This window comes from Lontra canadensis, unplaced genomic scaffold, assembly GCF_010015895.1.
Source record: "Lontra canadensis isolate GAN:19392208 unplaced genomic scaffold, GSC_riverotter_1.0 scaffold19, whole genome shotgun sequence".
Classification (NCBI taxonomy): Eukaryota; Metazoa; Chordata; class Mammalia; order Carnivora; family Mustelidae; genus Lontra; species Lontra canadensis.
The window spans coordinates 20,685,414-20,706,690 of record NW_022631013.1 but is presented as its reverse complement, the minus strand read 5'-3'; the positions used below and the strand labels follow the sequence as shown (position 1 = coordinate 20,706,690).

The window sequence follows — 21,277 nt, the reverse complement described above, 5'->3', positions numbered from 1 at the left end:
GCTTAATAAATGTTTGTTGAATGAATCTCTTTCAGCTTAGTGTTAAATACAAACATGATGAACACATTTATGGCTTCATTACAATTATTGATATAAATATAGATTAGGGCAGGGTAGAGAAGAGATTCTCTAACTCACCTTCTAAATATGCCTTCCAGGTTGTTATCAATGCAATCATCAATGCTCCTTGGAAACAGATGTCCAACTGATTCTAAATCCAATTAATTCTAAATAAACATGACTATTACCATCTGACCTTCATTTTCTTTGTAAGAAAGAAAAATGTCTTGTTGAAAAACAGGGTATACTAAGACTGTAATAGTCATCTAACAGGGCTTGGTGGGACTTGTTCTTGTGAAAGGCTAGCACCTAATAATCATTTTCTTTCCTAAGTGCTCTCATCTGTTTAATAACTTATTCTAGAATTTTATCAGGGCTCAGTCACACTTACTGATCAAATTTCACTTTTCCTTCCTTTTTTTTTTTTTTAAAGATTTTATTTATTTATTTGACAGAGAAAGAGATCACAAGTAGGCAGAGAGGCAGGCAGAGAAAGAAGGGGAAGCAGGCTCCCCGCTGAGCAGAGAGCCCGATGCGGGACTTGATCCCAGGACCCTGAGATCATGACCTGAGCCGAAGGCTGAGGCTTTAACCCACTGAGCCACCCAGGCGCCCCTCCTTCTTTTGAAAATACTATTACAAAAGTATTTTAGTACTTCTCCCCTTCCTCATGATTCTGCAATTACAAAGACTGATTCTTAGTACCATGCAATGTAATTAACAAGGAGAACTCACTGAATTTTTGCCCACTTATCTTGGAAGTAAACTCTTTTAAAAAAATCCATTATTGGGGCGCCTGGGTGGCTCAGTGGGTTAAGCCTCTGCCTTCAGCTCAGGTCATGGTCTCAGGGTCCTGGGATCGAGTCCCGCATCGGGCTCTCTGCTCAGCGGGGAGCCTGCTTCCTCCTCTCTCTCTGCCTGCCTCTCTGCCTGCTTGTGATTTCTCTCTGTCAAATAAATGGATAAAATTTAAAAAAAAAAATCCATTATTTTCTCCCACCTCAGGATCTTTCCCTGAATGAAAAAGACGGGGCTTCCTGTTCTACTATTTTTAATAAATTAGAAGTTCATCTTGATACTTCATAGTTGAGGAGCCTGGTATAGGATATCCCAGACTTTACTTTTTAGATAATAGTTCAAAACCAATTGGTGCCAGCAACGAGCTAGAGTTATTACTCTTTCACTGCTGCTTCATGATTTTGAAAATCTACTTTCTATCTTAGAAGCTTCGTGTCTCTGGTTAAAGAGATGCCAAAGACTGAAGTCATCCACAAGAAATAACTAGTCACATCCAAAATGTATACTAACAGGAGAAATGTAACTTTTTATTAGTAACTAGTAACCTAGCATCCTTTTTCATTCTAAATTTGCCTAGAAAAAAGGTAAGAAAACATATTTTTATAAATGTGTAAGTTCTGAAATTTATAAATCAAAACAGGGATATATCGTATACACTGCTAGTTTTCCTTATCTTAAAAAGGAAACCAGTTGTGGGGCGCCTGGGTGGCTCAGTGGGTTAAGCCTCTACCTTCAGCTCAAGTCATAATCCCAGGGTTCTGGGATCAAGCCCCCCATCGGGCTCTCTACTCAGCAGGGAGCCTGCTTCCCCCTCTCTCTCTGCCTGCTGCTCTGCCTACTTGTGATCTCTGTCTGTCAAATAAATAAAATCTTAAAAAAAAAAAAAAACGGAAACCAGTTGAATTGATTTTTATTCCTAATCATCATTGTCCCTTATTCATAGTTCAATTCTGATTCATACATTTTTTCATCTGGGGATGTACCATAGTTAAGTGAGTGAGAATTTTGAAAGCAAATACTTACAATCTAGATTCAGTCAGTTATTAGCCAACTAACCCTAAACCCTTCAGTGAACTGAGGATAACAGTATGTACTGACTTCATAAAGTGTCCATAAGGACTAAATGAGATACTGCATGTAACGCACTTGACCGAGGGCCTACCTCTTCCTCTCGACCACCTACTCCCACTGCCCACCAAGACAGCTATTACCATTGTCATCATTCAACAAATATTTATCAAGTACATAAACAAATGAACCAAATGAACATTGTAAATGAGGATTTCACTCCTGCTTATCATACATACCCACTGTGTGCTATCAAATCCAAGTCGGCTTCCTTTAGATTTTGATAAACCAGCTCCATTCTAAGAAGATAACAAAATTTTTAGTAAATTTAAAGCTATCTTTCTCTGACTTATTTGGCTTGGCATGCAGAGAACGAACTAGTGGCGGGTACAGGGGAGGAGTGGGAGGATGGGAAAAATGAGTGAAGGGGAGTGGGAGATACAGGCTTCTAGTTATGGGGTGAAAGGGACGCATGGGGAATACAATCAAGGGAATACAATCAATGGTACTCTAATAGTGTTGCATGACAGATGGTAGTTACACTTGTGGTGAGCACAGCATAACTGCTGAATTGCTATGTTGTACTAATGTACTAACTAATGTACTAACTACTGAGTCACTGTGTTGAAACCAATGTAACACTATGTGTCAACTATACTCCACTAAAAAAGAAAAATTTTTTAAAATATTCAGGTCTAGAGAATCAGAAGAAAGCATTATGAGTTTTCATCTGATAAGCCCCAAAATACTTTGAAAGTATTTTGAAAAAGAATGTCTGATGGTCTAGAGACAATAGGAAGAATGTTTCAAGCCCTAAGAAGATCCAGGGAAGTTTCTTATGCCTTGAATATGTTCTTTACCTAGAAAATATAGATGGGAGGATGCTGAAGAACAGTAAGAACAGACTTACCCTAAAAAATGAAAAATACCCCAATTTCCTAAAAAGGAGACTCATCTCCCCACTACACAGGGCAGGGACCAAGTCCAATCCTTCTCTGTATTGACAGTGACTAGTGTAGGGCTTAGCAATGAGTAAATGTTTAATGAGGGTTTGTTAAACGCAGGGAAGGAAGCAGGAAAAGAGGTAGAGATATACTGAGTTATAAAGGTAAAGCCAGAACTGGTCTCTCATAAGCTCTGCAACTTAGACAATAACATTTTCATACCAAGGGATATTTGAGAATAAAGCACTAAGAGACAGCTTTGTAATCTTCATCCTTAAAAAGAGACTGGAAACTCTGTAACATAGCCCCTGTTGCTCACCATAGCTCTCCATTAGTAGATGAGACTGAATTTCCGAGCTGTTTGCTTTCTCTGCTGGATCATTTCCCTCAATATATAAATATGACAGTATTTCTCCTATCTTAAAACAAACAAACAACCCACCCCTCTTTTCCCCCAACTAACAATTTTCTGTCCTCCTTCAAGCAAAACCCTTAATGGGCTGTCTGTTCTCACTCTCCTCATGTGCTCACAAGATTAAATTCACTCCTCCAAGTATTCATCAAGATCACCAATGACCTCCATGTTGCTAAACCCACTGATCAATTATTATTATTATTACCCTTGTCTTTTTTGATCTATCAAGAATTGTAGATCACGTCTGTCTCACTCAAACACTTCAGCTGGTTGGCTCTCAAAATCCTGACTACCTCTGGTTTTCCTGCTATTTCTTTCTGGCCGCTCCTTCTTAACTCTCATTTGTTAGGTCTTCTACTTCTGATGTATTGGAGGGTCCCAAAACTCACACCAGGAGACTTTTCTCCCATTTCTTTACTCTATGTTCACTTTCTTGGTAACTCATCTACTCTTATTGGCTTTAAATACAATATATACACTTATAACTCTCAATTTATATTTCCAACCAGACCAGTCCTTTGAATTACAAATTTATTCAACTATCTAGTCACATTCTTCATCTGGCCGTCAAATAAACATCTCAAACTTAACATGTATGAAAAAAAAAAAAAAAAACCCCAACTCCAGATCTCTAACCATCCCTCAAGCTTACTTCTCCTAGTCTTCCCCATCTCAGTAAACAGCAACTTCCCTTTTCCAATTATCTAAGCCCAAAATACTAAAGTTATCCCTCACTCTTTTCTGTATTTTATACCCAACATCTAGCCCATAAACAAATTCCGATAGCTCTACTTTCTACTTTTCATGAACTCTACCACCAGTTCCCTTATCCAAGCCATCATCCTCTTGTGTAAATTACTAGAACAGCCTTCTAACTGGTCTGTGTTAGCCCTTGATCCAACAATCTATTCTCAACAGAGCATTCACTACCACTTTTTTTTTTTTTTTAAGTCAGATCATGTCACATATCAGCTCAAATCTTTCCTATGGCTCCCGATTTCACTTAGAATAAAAGCAAAAGTCCTCTATCGCCAAATTCATCTCTTTGCTCTTCTTAAAACTGCCAGGCATGTTCCTGCCTCAAGACTTTTGTGCTTCCTTTGGTCTCTAGGTATCCACATGGCTCATCCTTTTCTAGATATCCACATAGATTCCACACAGCTCATCTTTTCCAAATAGGCTGTTTCCTCTATTTGTAATGCCCTTCCCATCCTTCTTTACCTGGAAAACTTATACCCATAAAATTTATACTCATAAAAACCAACTCAAAATATTATTTAATCCATTAAATATTCAACCATAACCTCCCTAAGTAGGTTATTCAGCAGTTTTTCGTTCCCTATAAACTTTGCAATTACCTAAGCTTGAAGGATCAAAGATAAGGACTATAGGAAGATCCAGTTCTATAGGGGCCTGAAAATTACACAATTTTGGTGGTCCTTTTTAAGAAAAAGAATGCAAAAATATCTTCTGCAAACTTCAACAAAATATATAGCTTTGTAACATACTCCTAAGGCCCCTTGCAGTTGAAATTTCATTTATCTGAATGGTTAATCTATCTCTGGTGAGGAACACTTTCTGCCACCCAGTGGCTACACTGTCACTGTTGCGAAGGAATGCAGTCCCTATCCAGCAATGATCCTAGAAAGAGAGAACCACGAGAATAAATAACCTGGCCTCTCTTTCCTCCTGGTCTCCAACCTCTGGGTGATGTTTCCCATTGGCTGACCTCAACTAGAAAAGGCAAAGAATTCAGCTAATGCAGTCCATACAGGTCACCTCCTGAAGCCCAGAGTGCGGGGAAGACAGGATCTTGAGTAGCAAAGACTATCTACCATACCATGGTAAGAAATTAGGATCTTATTCCATAGGTATGCTATGCAGAGAGTAAGTGGATCACATCTTAAGAAAAATAACTGTGACAGCTGTACAAAAGAGGGTTACAAAAGCTAGAGACTAAAGAACAGAAGAGTTCTTAAACTATAACTAGTAAAGTAGGCAGAACAGGGTTTATGAAGTGTGCTTTGAAGAAGTAACATATTATACTGTCATTTGCTTGTCTCTTTATAGGTTTCTTTTTTTTTTTATATAAGATTTATTTATCTTAGAAAGAGCCAGCGAGCAGGGGGCAGAGGGAGAGGGAGAGAGAGAATCTCAAGCAGACTCTGTGTGAGTGCAAAGCTAGACATAGGACCCTGAGATTATGACCTAAGATTATGACATCATTTGTGACTTCCTATATAGCAAGGATGACATTTGACTCATCATTTTGTCTCACAGCTTAGTACTGTGCTTGTTACGCAGTAAGCGCTCAACGAACACTTGAGAAATAAATGGCTGAATGTTCTAAAAGAAATGTTATATAAAATCAGTTTTTTTTTTAATTTTTAAAGCCTAAAGATATTCCTGTAGGAATTTAGAGTAGAAATTATGTGAAGTGAATTAATAAATGGGAAGATCAGATACCAAAAATCAGGGTAGAAAAACTCTAATGGCTATTGAACTCCACTGATATATGAGTCAAATTAAGATATGCCATTAAAGAGAAAGTATTTGGGATATAGGAGGTGAATATTTAAGGAAAAATCCTTTCATTTTTTGAAAGACAGTATCCAACAATCAGTTGCTTGCAGAAACCAAAAACCAGAATTGTTAATCTAGCATGATCATTACTCATGCCTATAAAAAAAATCAGTCAGACTTAAAAAAACTGATCTTTTTCAATTGTTTATAAATTTACAATCTGGGGCATAAGTCAGTGTATGCCTTAGTAAGTGTATGCCTCCAGCTCAGGTCATGATCCTGGAATTCTGGGATGGAGGCCCTGGGTCAGGCTCCCTGCTCAACAGGGGGCCTCCTTCTCCCTCTTCCTCCACCTGCCACACCCCCTGCTTGTGTTCTCTCTCTCTGTCAAATAAATAAAGTCTTTACAAAAATTAATTTGCAATCCTAAGGATCTGAAACACTAACCATGGTAAATTCACCAACCCTCTAGGCAGCTTTCCCCTTCTGTATCTCAGTGCCTTTCCTTCCACTAGATGCACTGTTCTTTTACTTACTCCGAAGTCAGTGAAGTTCTTACTGTTAAGACTCATAAATGTGATCTGAGACACTAGGAAAGCTTTGTTTATTAATAAGACAAAGTGTTTGGCTAAAAAACCTAAAAGTCTAAAGTCTGGGAATCCATGGAAGTACTGTTTAAATATCCCTCAATTCTAATGGAAGAAATTCTTTCACATTTCTCCTGAACGATGATGGTAATTGGAGGTGGGGTAGGTGAGGAAGGATAAGAAGAGAGGAACAACAGCATTATCAAAGTTTATCATACTACATCAGATTATCAGATGGAATACTCTTCCTCAAGAAATGACCCATATATTATCCTTCAGAGCATAGAGAATCAGCCAATAGTCAAAGAAGATTTTTTTACAATCATGTTTCTTTCATGATTTTAGCAAGCAACTGACCAACTCAAAATATTTAAAAAACCTTTGTCACCGATGATCTAAATGGCTACCAGATTCATTTCCATGTCTAATAATGGCACATGAAATTGTTCACTGTGAATGAATACTGCCGAACTCGAAATCCAAACTCCCCTTTCCACTCCCTCCTGGCCTTCTAACCAAACACAGAGAGGTAGATAGAATGCAAAGAAAGACATCCCAGCACAGAACCCTGTAAGTGGCTTTCCAGGTAATAAGAATAGATGAATACTGCAGGCACTGGTGCTGCTTATGGTTCTAAGTTAAGAACATCACTAAGGTTTGGTTCACTCAATGCTTAATACAAATACTGTCCGTTGGCTTTGTCTTCCTTCCACTGAGGCAGCAATACTCTACAATTTTCTAATGTGACCCGTAATACCTTAAAGCCATCTCATTTCATATCTTATCAGTGCTACAGTATTTTGTTTTAACATATTCATAGAAGACTCTATGAGTGAAGATGTAAGTTTTAGGACCTAAACTTGGCAATCTTTAGCAAGAAGCTTAAGATATCTGGGCCCCAGATAACTTACTTATGGAAAAATGATAAATGTAGGCTCGTGAGAAGCCTGTAATAATTAAATACAATTTCACTTATCGAACAGCAATGTAAACTTTAAAAGGACTAGAATGTGTAAACTACTAACAACTACCATCTAATGAGCATCTACCATATATCAAACACTAAGTGAGATGCATTTCATACATTATTTCAACCAGCAATGCTGCTATTAGACCCATTTAAAGAAACTGAGGCTCAAAAAAGTTAGGTGACTTTGCAGTAAGCCAAACCACCAAATGAGGATTTGAACTCGGGACTATGTGGGCCTCGAACTCAAGAATTAATGCTGTTGCCTCCTCTATCAAATTATAAGTTCCTTGAGAGCAGGACCTGTGTTCTATTTATCTCTGTATTCCTGTAAAGTGGCCTGTATGTAACAAGTAATCAATAAACACAGACCGAATGAACACACAGAATTATAATCACAGTCCTGGTTGGTGCAGTAAAGAAACAATGAACAACTGACATTCCTTAGTGGGTCCTACAGACACCCCTTCCTTTGTGATGCAAACTGTCAGCCAATTACTTGAAAACTGGAGCTCAAAGAAAATGCTCATAAGGCCATCACACAAGAGTTTGTGTTTCAAAGATCTAGAGAGTTGTTCTCTGGAATGTGAAGAGTCAAATCCACCCATGTATGGAGTTGTAGCCCACCCAAGAGCTATATTAATTCCTTCTCTTTAATGCTGACAAGTAACTAGATGATTCAGACCTCATTGAGAAAATCTTGAAAAGCTAAATTTGTCTAACCAGCTAGGACCCAAAGGAATTCTGTGGTGAAGCCCTAGAAATGATCAAAAGTAGATCTCCTTAACTCTAAGATAGCAATAACCCTTCTTCCCTAACCAATGATAAGAGTAGTCTCTCCTGAAAAAAGTCTGAAAAGCTTTCCAGTCCTCAACATTCACTGCTGCAGGAATTTACTACTACAAGTGGGCTGTGATCACTGATAAAACCAACTTTTCATTCCTGTCCTAGCTTTAATACATAATCTCAAATGTTCTTCTAAATTGCCTTGAAGTTCAAACATGACTTAAAATTAATGGTTTTTACACTGATGCTGCTGACCTATAAGTTAGGGCTGATCACGGCTACCATTCTGTAATCTCCTGCTAACAAATCAAACTAATTTAATTGAACTAGAAATCATTTTATTTGTGCGAATTTTCTTTATCTAAGATTGAGTATATGAGAATGTTGAACAAATGAGAAATGCAATTCAGATACAATCAGTAAACAAAGTTTATAAAACTGAGTTCTCTTCCTGTGTCACAAGAAACTATACTAAACACTCAAGATCCATCTGTATTTCCCTAAAGTTTAAGTGAGATCTTGAAGTTAAATAAAAAGCAAAAAGTATAAATATTTTCAACAAAATTGAAAAAAATTTACAAGTTGGGAGCTTCAGGGGCACCTGGATGTGACTCCTGCATCAGACTCCCTGCTTTAGTCTGCTTCTCTCCCACCCCTGCTTGTTCTCTCTTTTTCTCTCTAATAAATAAACAAATCTTAAAAAAAAAAAAAAAAAGTTGGGCGCTTCAGTATCTATTACTCTAACTACACCTACTATTTTTAAATAAAGCATTTTTTTCCTGTTGGCATAAACTACTTGTATTCCTTACAGATTGTATTTTATCTTCATACTAATAACATGCAAGAAGCATCCATACTTCCAGTAGCATCTGTCCCCAATAAATTATAAATAAATGGAAGAAAGAAACCATTTCTCATTGCTTCTATCACCCTGTCAAAATGCCTGGCAAACAGTGACTTTCAAATAAAAACTTTTGAGATAATAAAGTTTAAAACTCTATTTTATAGAACACAAAATTACTTGTCTAGGAATAGTTTAATATAATTGCCATATTTTTAATAAAAGTAACCTTTGATATTTCAGAACTTAGATGTTATCATTTCTACCCATTATTAATAGTGAACTTAAAAAACAAGAACTCTAGTACAAATAATACAAACTTTTCAAATTTAACAGTATACAGGTTTAGTGAACTTTATTTAATTTTATGCCTTATTTTGTTCAATTAATGAATATGGTGCTTACTACTAAAGGAGTTTGTATGTCATGGACACAATATAACAAATACAACTTTTGATTATAAAATTAAAGATAATTAATAAAAATAATAGCTCATGGGGGTGCCTGGGTGGTTCAGTCGGTTGGGCGTCCAAATCCTGGTTTTGGCTCAGGTCATGATCTCAGGGTCCTGGGATCAAGCCCCATGTCAGGCTCTGTGCTCAGCAGGTCTGGTTGAGGATTCTCTCTCCCTCTCTCTCCCTATGTCCCTCCCCTTGCTGGTGTTCTCCCTCTCAAATAAATAAACAAATAAGCCTTTTAGAAATAGCTCATAGACAAACCATAAGAGACTCCTAATTATAGAGAACAAACTGAAGGTTGATAGGGGGAGGTGGCTGGGGGATGGGCTAGATGGATGATGGGTTAAGGAGGGCACTTGTTTTGATGAGCACTGGGTGTTACATATAAGTAATGAATCACTAAATTCTATTCCTGAAACCAGTAATACACTATATGATAACTAGCTACAATTTAAATAAAAACTTGAAACAAAATGAACGAATCAATGAATGAATGAATGAATCAATGAATGAAAGACATCACTTGGAAAAAAAAAAAAAACTTGTATTAGGTGACATCTTTCCTTAAAAAAAAAAGCCCCCCGCAAAAAGCCCATATTTCCTGATTTGTATGTGACATGCACTGTTCCAAATGTTTTACATGCATTAATTTGTTTAAGCTTCACAAGTCTACAAGGTGGTACTGTTACCTTCCCTGTATTAAGGATGAGGAAACAGCATTTAGAAGTAATTTACCCAAGATCCCACAGCTAATAAACAGTATAGATAGGTTTAATCCCAAGCTTGAGTTTGTGCTTTTGACAGCTAAAGCTATAATACATTCAGGGGAAGGGATCAGGATTGTAGCTATTTGTAGGAATTTAATGTATAATTAAGATGGGATTTCTAAGTTAATGAAGGGAATTCAAAAAGTGATATTGGTGCAAATTGTTAACCATGTGGGAAAACTTAAAGTTAGATATCTAATTCATACCTTATCCTAAAGTAAATTCTATTTAGTTAAAAAAATAAATATAAATAGTTTTTGATGAAAATACAGGTGAATATTTCCAGTCTTGGGCTACTAATGGCATAAAAACCAGATCCCCTAAAGAAGAAAGCTGTCTACCAAAAATTAAATACAAATGTATTGGGAGAGTTATACATGAATATAAAGTTAAAAGGCAAATTAATAAACCAGGAAAAATGTTTTGAGATACATATGATAAAGGTATACTATCCTTATCCTATACTATATAGAACACACCACCAGAAAAATATGCAGATGGGAATACAAAGAAATAAGAATAAAAAAGAAATAAAAAGAAGCAATAAGCATATGGAAAGATGTTTAGCCCCATTAGTAATCAAATAAATGACCACTAATAGAGTTTAATATTAGGAACAAGATTCTTGGGGTAGACTCCCTATGTTTAAATTCTATCTCCCTCATTTAATAATTATGTGACATTGGGTGCCTGGGTGGATCAGTTAAGTGTCCAACTCCTGATTTTGGCTCAGGTCATGATCTCAGGGTTGTGAGCTTGAGCTCCAAATCAGGCTCCGCGCTGGGCAGGGAGACTACTTAGGATTCTCTCTCTCCTTTTCCTTCTGCCCTTCCTCCTGCTTATTCTCTCTCTCTCTCTAAAAAGAAATTAATAATTATGTGACATTGGACAAATTAATAAATCTCAACAAACCTCAGTTTTTTTCTCTGGGAAAACAGAAAGCACAAGATATACTGTTATATAAGAATTACTGTTGTTGTTATAAGAATTAAATGTTGTTGTTATAAGAATTGTTGTTATAAGAATTAAATGTATGTGAAATGCTTAGCACAATGCCAAGCATATAAACAACAAAAAGATGTTAGCTGCTGTGGCAGACATTGTGTAAGCTGACCTGACACTCACTTTCACACTTTTTTTCTGCAATCTCTATTACAAAGTGTGGAAAAGCTAAATAACAAGAACAACACGGTAGTAAAACCTTGCTCTCCCAGATTATTTTATATCTGGAAATCTGCTGACTAACGTCACAAAAGTAGAAGTCTTCTAGAATGCAATATTTCTTCTTCCAGCCTTGTCTAGCACAAGGAAAATGTCAAGAGAAGTTTAGAAGCTCTGAACTTAAAGGTAGAAAATATAAATAACCTTCTATTTGTTTAAGGTACTGTTAGTCATCCAAAGCATCTCTAACTAATACAGATGCCATTACTGTCATTACTATTGCTATTATTTCCACATTTGGAAAGGGTACAGGAAATCAGGCACATTACTCATCCTTATGGAATATAACCCTGCGATATGTGACAAAACCTAACACACGCATATGAGATCCAGAAATTCCACTCTAGGACGTTCTCCTAAGAAAATAATCAGAAAGGGGTAAGAGATGTCACACAAAGACATTTGTTGGATAAACGCCCAAGATAGCTGGTAGCCTCAGTATTTGTCAATTATTTTAAAAATAATTTAGCCTGGAAAGAATAAAGTATAGACTGTCAGCCCTGGATGTTAGAAATTGGGTGATTTGTGTAGGCAAGTTACCTAACATCTCTGTTATTTGGTTTTCTCATCTGTACAATGACATCCAGCAATCCCACATAACAATGCTTCATAATTAACTTGACCAATCTTAGAGCCTAATACGCATTACTTTCTGTCAGATCTGCAAGTCAGCAAGGCAGCTACACCTTGGTCTGCTTCGTACATTCCATCCAGGGCCCAGACTGGAGGGGCAGAATCTACCCAGGGCACAGTCTTCTCCTGGTAGGTCAGGGTTGAACAAAGGGGAAGTCATATAACAGCCCCTCTGAAATTTCTGCATATGTCTGTTACATTCCACCAGCCAAAGTAAGTCCATGGTCAAGGTCAACTAGGGCAGAGAAGTATCCTCCCCTAGAATGGGAGGGAGAAGTACACTGTACTAAAATAAACTAATTTTGGTATTTTATCAAAATTACTTATTATTCAGTTCTTTTCAATAAGGGATGATGTGTTTAGAAGAGTAACAATTTTTATATTAACTATCAGAAAAAATTTCAATAGAGTAAACATTACTGAAACTTGGCATCTTTGACTAGCATGTTATTATAGTAACATTTAACTGCAATGGTGAATTGTTTGCCACACTTCACAAAGATGAGAATCTCAGTAGGAACTATTTCTGCAAGAATCTGAAAAACAGATTAATTTTATGTACTGAAATAGGGAGCTATGTTAGGAAAATATACAGTTAAAATGAAGCCTAATGATGAGAAAAGAGAAAAAATATTACCTTTGCTGATAAATAGTGCTTGTAGTAGTACAACTGAAACAGCAGAAATGCAGAACTTGCCAAAGTTAAAAGCGCCAAAATCACGTTCTTATTGATTCTACTCATTAGTCTGCGGTGCTCACTTGGTTGTCTTTTGAGAGTAACCGTGTTCGTTTCATCTTTTTTGGATAAGAAGACACTCTTTTTTTTCTGTAAACAAAAAAGATATTTCTAAAGAAACAAAAACCTACTTTCAATTCTTCACCTCTAATAACCAGCACCACAACAAAGAAAGTTACCTAAAGTTCTACAGAATATTCGTTGATTTGCTAATTTCCTCTCCTAAATAAACAGATACAAGACCAAATATGAAAGAACAAAAATATTTATCATGGCATTCTACAAACAACAACTGCAAATAATAAACATAAATGGGTTATCTGTAAAACCTGACCAACAGAGATCTGGGGACTTCGCCTAGTTTCTGATTCAGTAGCCGTGGTATGGGGCTTCCAAGTATGCACTTCTGACAAGTGGCCAGGCCTTGCTGATGCTGCTGACCACATGAAGAACCACGTCCATAGAAGAAATTGAGAAAACTTCTGGTCAAGAAACTTCCTCTGTATGATAGCTTTTTGTTTTTTGTGATCAAGGATATAGTCAGTCTTGATAAGTATCTCATATATGTTTTCAGTTTTTTGCAAATGTAAATAATGTGCAAAGATAAAAAAAATTTATTCTTTCATCTTTGGTTGCATCTGACTATTTAGGATAAGAAATTTAATACGGTTCTACTTCTTTGTACCTCCTATGCACTATTTGATTTTGGTTAAACATATTTAGTTTTCAAGTGTTCATCTTTATTCCTTTAAATATTACTAATACCTCTATAACTTGATGTCTAAACTTTTTATCCTTTGTTCTCCAGCTGAATAAGAAGAGGAAATCAGCAAAGTTATACTTACCCTCCTGCTTTTTCTCCTCCTTCAATCTGGACTTTTATTAGCTATTTCTACCATGTTACAGTTCTATCATATTCTGTTACTACAAATCTCACAACTATTTTGCTGTATCTTCCCTGTCAATCCTTTTGCTGAATCATCTCTGTTCATCTACTGAATGGCTAATACTCATCTTCTTACAGTTAATCAAAAAACTTATAGATATTATTTACCTTGAATTCTTACATTGTTCAAATAAACTTGTCAGCTGATAGTTGGACTGAGATCATACTCTCTGTCCCCTGATGACTTGTAGGCTTTGTACCACTGTTCTATAATGCTAAATATTCCCTTCATGGTATCTGATCCTTCCCCTAGGTCTCCCCTACAGGTAAATTAACCTTTTTAATGGGATGAACAGGGAATGCATTCCTTACCTCTGAAATCCAATTTTTTAAAAACTAGGCCACAGGGGCGCCTGGGTGGCTCAGTGGGTTAAAGCCTCTGCCTTCAGCTCAGGTCATGATCCCAGGGTCCTAGGATCAAGCCCCACATCGGGCTCTCTGCTCAGCAGGGAGCCTGCTTCCTCTTCTCTCTGACTGCCTCTCTGCCTACTTGTAATCTCTGTCTGTCAAATAAATAAATAAAATATTAAAAAAAAAAAACTAGGCCACATAATGATGTTGATGACTGTATAGTTGACCCTTGAACAACATGGATTTGAATTATATGGATCGACTTATACATGGATTTTTTATAGTACAGTACTGTAAATTCATTTTCTCTTCCTTATGGTTTTCTTAATAACATTTTCTTCTCCCTAGCTTACCTTATAGTAAAAATACAGTATATAATACATTTGGCATATGTGTTAACCAACTGCTTATATTATCAATAAGACTTCTGGTCAATGGTAGGCTATCAGGTGTTTAAGATTTTTAGGGAGTCAAAAGTTAACGCACAGATTTTCAACTGCATTGGGAGGGGGTTGGTGTCCCTAATCCCCACACTGTTCAAGGGTTACTGTATACTAATTTTTCTTTATTACCTGCCCTTTTGATCTGTAGAACTAAGATTTCTTTAGTAGGAAGTTTCTTAAGTTAGATGTTTCAATATTTTTCTGTTCTAATGTTGAATTCTCCATTTCCAAAACAAAATTGAGCATTCGTTTCATCTCTTTTCATTCTCATTTCACTTTGTTCAACTTTCAAAAGCCTGTTGTCATGCCCCTTACTGACTTTTCAACAGTGTTAATTCTCCCTTTTGCTTCCAAGATGGCCATTTATTTCTCTGATTTTATTTTTCTTCCTTTTTTCTTGAGCTCTGCCAGAATACGATTTATTATCTCCTGTTGACTTACTATTTCTCCCTGACCAATAAACCTTGTCTATTATTTTAAAGAAATGATTGTTTCATTAAATTTGTTAGGCCAATACAGTTTCCTCATGTTTCTCATGTCACTTGTTTTTCCGTTTCTTTTTTCCTTTTTCTTGCAGCATTTTTGTGTAGATACTGTGCTTGTTTCTTTTTTATTATTTACCCTGAATGATGTGAACTCTTCTAGGATCAGTTATTTGCAAGAGGACTGTGGAAGGAAGAAGCAGGCTTGGTTCTAGACTAAAAGGTAGTCACTGATGTACAAGAAAGCATTTTATGACAGAGTGTTTTATGCATGTGTGTGTGAGAGAAAAGAGACAAAGAGAATGTGTCTGAGAACAAATGAGATAAAGTTGTTTAGCCATGACTTCTTGCTTCACCAAGAAAGTGTTTTCTGCAAAGACGGTTTATCTCTGTTTTCTCCTTTGCTCTTCCTTTCCTGGCAGTTCATGCCAGCCAAACAATCCAAGGAAGCTCTCACTGCCCTCCTATACATCCTGATCCCACTATAAACAGAAGTTCTCTCTCACGTTGCTCTACAAGCTCTGAGATCTCTTCCTACTAGTTCCCTCTTTTAATCTCTTCCTGCTTACACTGGACAATATTTCTCAAATATTTTGGTTTGGGGCTATAGTATTTCTGGTCTCATCAACGACGTAATCTCTGTGTCTCATTCTCCTTGTTGTTTCAGGGTAATTTCAGATAGAAGAGGGAACCAATGTCTCTACTCTGCCATCTTAGAAATCAAAAGTCTTGGCTTAGAGTTTTAAAACAACACAAATGAGCTTCCAGAGCCAAAGCCTACATGAAGCAAACATGGTATTATATAAAGTCAACAAACTACTTAAGACAAATGATACCAACACTATTATGAATAATCCATTTATGTGCAGATAATGTACAGAGCAAAAACAAATGAATTAATCACGATCATGTTCTGTTTCCTCAAACTATAAAAACTAGCAACACATATAAAATAACATTGATGATGACATTAGTTTTTGCTGTCAGCTAAAATAAAACAAATACTCTGATAAAAGTAACTCACAAGATAATAAGGAGAATATCCTTCACTTTCAATATTTCAGTGCAGTTTCTTGTAGTTATATTAAATAGTACACCAACATATTGTATACTGATTCCTATGAAATTTTCTAAAGTGGCATTCAGAGTGTGCCATAACTGAGACTCTTCTATGCCTGAATAAACAGAAAGAAAACATAAAAGGCCTATATATACTACTACAGCATGTTTCTAACCTATAATTAATTCTTAACATAAAATAAACCTCCAACACATATCATCAATCACTTAATTCTACTGTTCTCAAGATGGTATCTAATTAACTTTATTATTTTCTATAAATGCCAAGGCAATTCAATTGTAAAGAAGAAATATTCAAAACATTCCTTTTGGGGTGCCTGGGTGGCTCAGTGGTTTAAGCCACTGCTTTCGGCTTGGGTCATGATCTCAGGGTCCTAGGATCAAGCCCCGCATCAGGCTCTCTGCTCAGCGGGGAGCCTGCTTCCCCCTCTCTCTCTGCCTGCCTCTCTGCCTACTTGTGATCTCTCTGTCAAATAAATAAATAAATCTTTTTTTTTTTTAAGAAGATTTTATTTATTTATTTGACAGAGAGATCACAAGTAGGCAGAGAGAGAAAGAGAGAGAGAGAGAGAGAGAGGAGGAAGCAGGCTCTCTGCTGAGATCATGACCTGAGTTGAAGGCAGAGGCTTAACCACTGAGCCACCCAGGCGCCCCTTAATAAATAAATCTTAAAAAAAAAAAACTTGGGGCGCCTGGGTGGCTCAGTGGGTTAAAGCCTCTGCCTTCAGCTCAGGTCATGATCCCAAGGTCCTGGGATTGAGCCCCACATCGGGCTCTCTGCTCATCAGGGAGCCTGCTTCCTCCTCTCTCTCTCTCTCTCTCTCTGCCTGCCTCTCTGCCTACTTGTGATCTCTGTCTGTCAAATAAACAAACAAAATCTTAAAAAAAAAAAAACTTGCTTTTTGCTAGCACGATCTCTTTATTAGGAATGTTTACCACTTTAAAATGAAAAATGTGATACTTACAAGAGAGGCCAAGGCTTATTGATTTTACCTCTAAAATATCTCTGGCATCAACTCTCTTCACTGTAATTCTAACTTAGACTCTAATTGTACCTAATGTCCCAATTTCAACTGAACCCCCAGTCTCCACTTTCTACCTACCCATAACCTCACTTACACAGTAACAGATACACCAAGTTGCTGATAGATGAATCAAGACATGCCACGATAACAATTTTTCAATGACTCTCTACCACCTACAAATAAAGTTCCAATTCCAAACAAGAGAATTCATAATCCGACTGAACACAAGCAAATTCTGTAGGCTTCTCCCACTTCATACACCCTGAAATTTTTGCCCAAGAATCCCTAGAATACATACCACACTTTTCTGCCTCTGCTTTTGCTCATTCCCTCTTACGTGAAATGCTCTCATCCATTTCCATAAAACTAGCTCAACACCTCTTTTCATAACTCTTCTCAAGTAACCCTTGTATAAAGTCTCTCATGCTCTTCTGAGTCAAAATTAATCTCTCCTATCTCTAAACCCCTAGTTTTACCTTCCTTCTGGGAACGTTTACTGTTTACCTTATAAGCACAAAAAGCTAAGCACTGGAGATAAAATGATAAGTAAGATAGTTTCCCATTTTCTAAGACTTTAGAGATGAACAGTTCTCAGAAGAATGGTGGTGTTGATGGTGATGGTGTGATGTATATACAGAACAGCATGGGAAGTTTTTTCCAAAATGTAAACCTCATTCCTTACCACCCCCATATCTAGTTTGTGACAGACTCTATTAGAAGCAAATATGGAGGCAATGTAAATGTAAATGTTATTGCTATGAAGACGTAGGCACAAGTTACTATGGAAGCACAAGGATTGGCTTTTACTACCTTCCATTTTGGATTATACTTATTAGTACAGACAATCGTTCCCCTCACCAGCCTAAAACTGACTGAATTAAGAAATAACATGTATGCTTAGTATACTCAAATACGTTGCACAATACTCAAGTACACAAAATTATTTTTTAAAGTTTTTATTTTAAGAAGTTCTCTGTCCTGCAGGAACTTTTATGTTAAAACAAAATATGAAATATGAAATAGTGATTTTTTATTAGAATTTAAAGACCATACTTTGTTACAATCCTGAAGAAGAAACACTTAAAAATAACATATGGAGAAATATAGCGTAGAAGAAAAATAAAAACATTCTTTGTATATACATTTCTTTCTATATGTGACATTTTACCTATCATAATAAAAGCTCTAGGGAGGATAAGTAATGTATTTTTTTACTTATACTTAAGGAAAGCTTCCTTAAAAAAACAGGATATTGTGTCTAATTAAAAAGATGAGTATTGTAGAGTTAATAAATTAAAATGAGGGGAAAATAAAGGGAAAAAAGACAGCAAATGTTTTCAGAAAAATATATAATGCAGGGGCGCCTGGGTGGCTCAGTGGGTTAAGCCTCTGCTTTCGGCTCGGGTCATGATCTCAGGGTCCTGGGATGGAGCACTGCATAGCATTGGGCTCTCTGCACAGCAGGGAGCCTGCTTCCCCTCCTCTCTCTCTGCCTGCCTCTCTGCCTACTTGTGATCTGTCAAATAAATAAATAAAATCTTAAAAAAAAAAAAAAAAGAATGTGTCTCAGATGACATGGAAGCCTGCCATCCCTAGTGCCATAAACTGAGAATGGGCAATGAAAGGATTGGGTAGATCTGCTTCCCAATGGACCTTTAATGGGTTATGGGTGTCAGAGCTACCAGTCCTCTGTCTTTGGGCCTGGGGTAGCCAGAGCCCAAAACTGGTCATCTCCGGCCAAGAATAAACACATTCTTATATCCTTTATTATCAGTTTCACTACGTGTCAAGACTGTCAAGACATGAAACAGTTTGGAAAAAAATGGGTGGTAATCAAAGCCATACACAAATGTGAAGGGAAATACAAAAGATGAGAAATTCAAGACAAATTCTCAGGCTCTTTCTATAGCCAAGAGCAGTATTATTTCATGTTCTTTCAGCTTCCCATTTGCCCATTTTACATTATTTGTTTTTTTGCAGGTAATGGCAATGAAAGACCACCACCACCACTCCTTTGAGAATCATTTGAGTAAGGATCCGTCTGAAAGAATGTCTAAGTGCCTGGTTTTTTATTCCTGCCTTCTGGATCATTTTTCTTGACATGAGAGGCCCTCCAACAAGAAATGTCAGTCTTGACACTTAATTTAGGTTCACAGATGATGTGTGTTAGCCTGTTCCCCTCAATGCTGCTAGGTCCCAACTTACTTAGGGACATGAGAGAAAGGAGAGAGAAGCATTGTTGGTATGAATCAGAAAGAACTAAAATTCAAATATGGCTTGTCCTGCAAAATAAAACAGACTAACCCACAGAGAAGCAGACAGTGTAATTAGGCAAAGGCACAATTAGAGAGTTGAGGCAGAATTTTAGAAAGCTCAAAGAGAAAATGCTTCTGCAAATGTATTCAAGGTAAGACATGGAAAAAAAAAATCAACATTTCCAGCTGCTATAAGTAAAAAAAGGCCCAGTAGCAATAGATGCTACCCATCTTCCCTAAATACTGCCAGTCTTTTTTGTTGTTCATTTCCTTTTCTTTCACAGCTAACTTCTTAACAGTTATCAGTAGCCTGGGAGTTAAGGTTAGACTACACAGAGTTAAGAATTCTCTTTATCTGCTTACCACTCATTTACTTCTTAACCTTTTGCAATATAACTTCTATTTCAACATTCTGACACATGGGATTAAAAAAAATAGTCGATTTGATACTCCAGAAAAATTGCAAATATATAGTGATTCTTTTCTAAATGACTAGGGAATGATAAGGTTCTGCCAAGTGTGTCTGAAATGAAAAACCTAGATAAAAAAGTCTAGCTGAGGGGCGCCTGGGTGGCTCAGTGAGTTAAAGCCTCTGCCTTAGGCTCAGGTCATGATCCCAGGGTCCTGGGATCAAGCCCTGCATCGGGCTCTCTGCTCAGGAGGGAGCCTGCCCCCCATCTCCCAGCTATGCCTGCCTCTCTGCCTGCTTGTGATCTCTGTCAAATAAATAAATAAATTCTTAAAAAAAAAAAAAAAGTCTAGCTGAGAAAGGATGTGAAAATAGGAGGGGATATTACAAGGGCAAAGTAAAAAGGTGAAGGAAGTGGTTTTGTTTAATATGCCTACGATTCTCTGCTGGATATAAAATCCAGATGGAAGTTCTCTTTACATTCTCTTGCTCTTAATCATTTTATTAGGGATATTTCCCTAATCTACTGGCTAATTATGACTTATATATTTTCTAGCTGACTGCTGGATATGTCTTCTTGAACATACCACTACCACCTAAAGCGAATCACTGTCCACCTTCACACTAGATTTCCTCCACAACTTGACCATCTATTTTGTTAACAGTATCCCTATATTCTCAATTACTTATGTTCAAAACAAAATAGTTTTTGCGGTTCTAACTCTGCATCTAATGAGTCAACAAACCGTGTATCCTTCTCAGTGCCTCTAAAAGCTATCATTTCTTTTCCATTTGCATATAGTTAGCCTCGTTTAAAGGCCTTATTACCTCCGTCTAGATAGAAAGCCTCCTACATGAATATCCTACTATCAGACTTTCCTCAAAATACCCATCTTAGGGATCAAAGTCAAATTATTTCTAGCATACCTCTTTGTGTCACTTTCGTTGCTTTAAGACCTTCTATGGCTTATTCTGTACTATTCTTTTATACGAATCTGCTGATACAGTGCCATCTCACCTGGGTGCCTTCACCTATGCTATTCCTTTTATCTACAATGCCTTCTCCCCCCACCTCCCTGCCCTTCTCACTGTCTACTGAGTAGTTTAGAGTACAGCTCAAACACAGACTGCTCTCTTCAAATCCTGCTCTGACACTTGCAACCCGTAGGACTTTGGGAAGGTTACTTAATGTCTTTGTGCCCCTATCTTCAGAGTGCATCTATAAATTGTTCTTGACGCAAAAGGCTCTTCTGAGGATTGAACACATCAATTCAGGTAAAGCACTGAAGAGCACCTAGAACATCAGAGTATACAGTAATGCCAGCAATAATTAATAATAGTCATCTTAAAGCTCTACTAATAATTTCCTTTGCTTTCACACAATTAAAGTCCCCTCTCTTATATTCCCACACCACTGTATATCTGTACTATTTTTAGTACAGATTTAGTCTTAAATTACAGTCCTTTGAGACAGGAGGCTAT

At 37.0% G+C, this 21,277-nt stretch overlaps 1 protein-coding gene across 5 annotated transcripts in view; it reads right to left on the bottom strand.

Moving 5' to 3' along the window:
• The window catches only part of FKTN (fukutin), a 67,727-nt gene that overhangs the window by 40,701 nt on the left and 5,749 nt on the right, over nt 1-21,277 (bottom strand). For 4 of the 5 annotated variants that reach the window (XM_032860769.1, XM_032860772.1, XM_032860773.1 and 1 more), the window contains exons 2-3: nt 12,706-12,894; nt 2,166-2,225 (exon numbers count right to left, since the gene is read on the bottom strand). In XM_032860769.1, coding sequence (XP_032716660.1) covers nt 2,166-2,225; nt 12,706-12,810 — 165 coding nt within the window. In that variant the 5' untranslated portion in view covers nt 12,811-12,894. Of the gene's footprint in view, nt 1-2,165; nt 2,226-12,705; nt 12,895-16,050; nt 16,110-21,277 lie in introns of those variants that run through there. The other variant, XM_032860771.1, reaches the window with a different exon arrangement.